Consider the following 2,500-nt stretch of genomic DNA (forward strand, 5'->3'; position numbering starts at 1 on the left):
CCACAAGAGTTACGCCTCATCCTGAGTCGCGGCACATCAGAAGATTGGGACCTTGATACAATCATCAAGTCTTTCACAGAAGAACTGCAAATTCGAGAAAGATGTGCTTTGGGAACGATAACAGAGCAATCAAAGTTAAAAGAAAAACGAGATTTTGGTTTTGGAATTCGCACAGGTCAAAACAAAAGACCCCCCACATCGTCAACCCTGGTTGCAAACAACGAGAGCCTGCCGCTATCTAAGGATAAATGGCGCACTTTCTGCAATGGACCTCATCCAACTATCAAATGTTCTGTTTTTACCGATTCAGAATCTAGAAAGAAAATTCTACGTCAAAAGTTAAAATGTTTTGGTTGTCTGAGGAGCGGTCATGTGAGTCGAGATATCAAGCAAGGTGTCATCGTTGTAGTGGGAAACATCACGTTGCTTTGTGCAGCGTTCAACACTATCCAGAGTATCCAATCACGACCAGAAGGGCTAGAGACAGCAATCAAGAACAAACTGTGAGTACAAACTTGTATTTTACTCAAGACGTTAATAACAAGTGCATCTTGTTACAAACGGCCAGAGCTAACGTCAGAAGTCCTCATGGAGGAAATTCTTGCAATGTGAGAATCCTTTTTGATTCATGTTCCCAAAAGTCTTATATAAGCTCACGGTTAAGGAGCAAATTGAGCTTACGACCAATTGGAAGCGATACAGTTCTAATACAAACTTTTGGAAACAATGAACCCTCATTGAAACAATGTAGCATCGTTCAGTTTGCATTGGAATGTCAAGACAATTTGACAGTGTTCATTAATGCTTATGAAGTTGAGTTGATCTGTGGTCCCATCACAAACCAGACCATTGAAATTGCACAACAGTGTTACCCACATCTGCAAGGCTTACCTCTGGCTGATCACTCACGAGGTGATGAGGATCTAGAAATTGATCTCATGATTGGAGCAGATCATTACTGGTCTGTGGTTCAGAATCACGTGGTAAGGGGGGAGCTACATGGACCAGTGGCAATTCGTACAAGGTTAGGTTATGTATTGAGTGGTCCTGTGAATGCAGCAAGTGCGAATACACAGTTATCAACTGTTAACGTGTCCCATGTTATGAAAACTGAATGTCAAGTCATCGAAGAGAACTTAGTTTCAGATGATTTCTTACTGAAAGAGGAGCTAAGTAAGTTTTGGGACTATGACACCCTTGGAGTAAAGGATAGAAAAGGAGATTTTCTTGAAGACTATCTTCCAAAGTGAAATTCAATGGAATCCGTTATGAAGTGTCTCTTCCCTTCAAGACTGAACACCCGATTATTCCAGACAATTACTTGTTGGCACAGAATCGCCTTGTTTCTTCATTGCAAAGATTAAGGTCCAAGCCAGAATTGCTCCAACAATATGACAGTGTCATCAAGGAACAATTAAATGCTGGTGTTGTTGAATTGATTAATCCCGCAATGAACCAAGTTTGAATGACTGTCTCCTACCAGGTCCAGCCTTAACTCCATTGATCTTTGATGTCTTGCTGAGATTTCGCCTCCATAAAGTGGTTTTGATTGGTGATTTAGAAAAAGCATTCTTGAACATTGAAGTCAATCCAGCAGAGAGAAACTTGTTAAGGTTCCTATGGGTAGATGACATCAACTCCCCGAATCCAGAAGTGATCACACTGAGATTCACTCGTCTTGTTTTTGGTCTAGTTTGCTCTCCATTTATTTTGAATGTAACATTGAGGAACCACTTAACAAGGTATGAGAACATTGATCCTGAATTTGTGGCTGCTGTTGTGAGAGCTTTGTATGTTGATGACTTTGCATCTGGAGAGAACTCGGTAACGAAGTGTTTTGAACTTTACCACAAGTTGAAGTTGCGGTTCAGAGAAGGAGGTTTTAATATGAGAAAGTGGGCATCGAACAGTGAAGAGTTAACTGAAATGATCAAAAGAGCAGAAGAATCTTTGTCTTGGGAACCGGAGCTCTCTTGTAAGGCTACTCCTACATTGACCGAGCCGAACATTGAGGAAGAAGATTGGACGGTGTCAAATTCAAACAACAATGTGAGCGAAGAAACCGTTGTCAAAGTAATGGGAGTTCAATGGGATCGGATGGAAGATAATTTCGAGTTTGATCTTGCTACCTTTTCTAGACAAGCCTTAGAGGGAACTTTCACTAAACGGACATTATTGAGCAGTACTGCTCGATTCTATGATCCATTAGGCTTGCTGTCACCAGTTATCTTACCCTTAAAGTGCATGTTCCAAGAAATTTGTCATTTAAAACTTGGTTGGGATGAAGCTTTGCCGGAAGGTCTCGCGTCGCGCTGGAAGGAGTTACTACAAGACATGTGGGAAGTCTCAAGCATTGTAGTGCCTCGTTGCATCCTGGGTGATGTTCAAGTCGAAGACGTCACGTCTATTCAACTGCATGGGTTCGCAGATGCTAGCAAGTCTGCGTATGGAGCAAATGTCTACATCAGGTTGACAACCTCTGGAACCAGTTCTGTTTGCC

At 41.7% G+C, this 2,500-nt stretch overlaps 1 protein-coding gene across 1 annotated transcript in view; it reads left to right on the plus strand.

The window, feature by feature from the left end:
* LOC138002175 (uncharacterized) overlaps window positions 1-2,500 on the plus strand; it is a 5,365-nt gene that overhangs the window by 2,479 nt on the left and 386 nt on the right. The window contains exons 2-4 of the mRNA XM_068848257.1: window positions 1-503; window positions 752-1,173; window positions 1,484-2,500. The exon at window positions 1-503 is cut by the window's left edge and continues 182 nt beyond it; the exon at window positions 1,484-2,500 is cut by the window's right edge and continues 386 nt beyond it. Coding sequence (XP_068704358.1) covers window positions 1-503; window positions 752-1,173; window positions 1,484-2,500 — 1,942 coding nt within the window. The remainder of the gene's footprint in view (window positions 504-751; window positions 1,174-1,483) is intronic.

Source organism: Montipora foliosa, chromosome 5 (assembly GCF_036669935.1).
Source record: "Montipora foliosa isolate CH-2021 chromosome 5, ASM3666993v2, whole genome shotgun sequence".
Taxonomy (NCBI): domain Eukaryota; kingdom Metazoa; phylum Cnidaria; class Anthozoa; order Scleractinia; family Acroporidae; genus Montipora; species Montipora foliosa.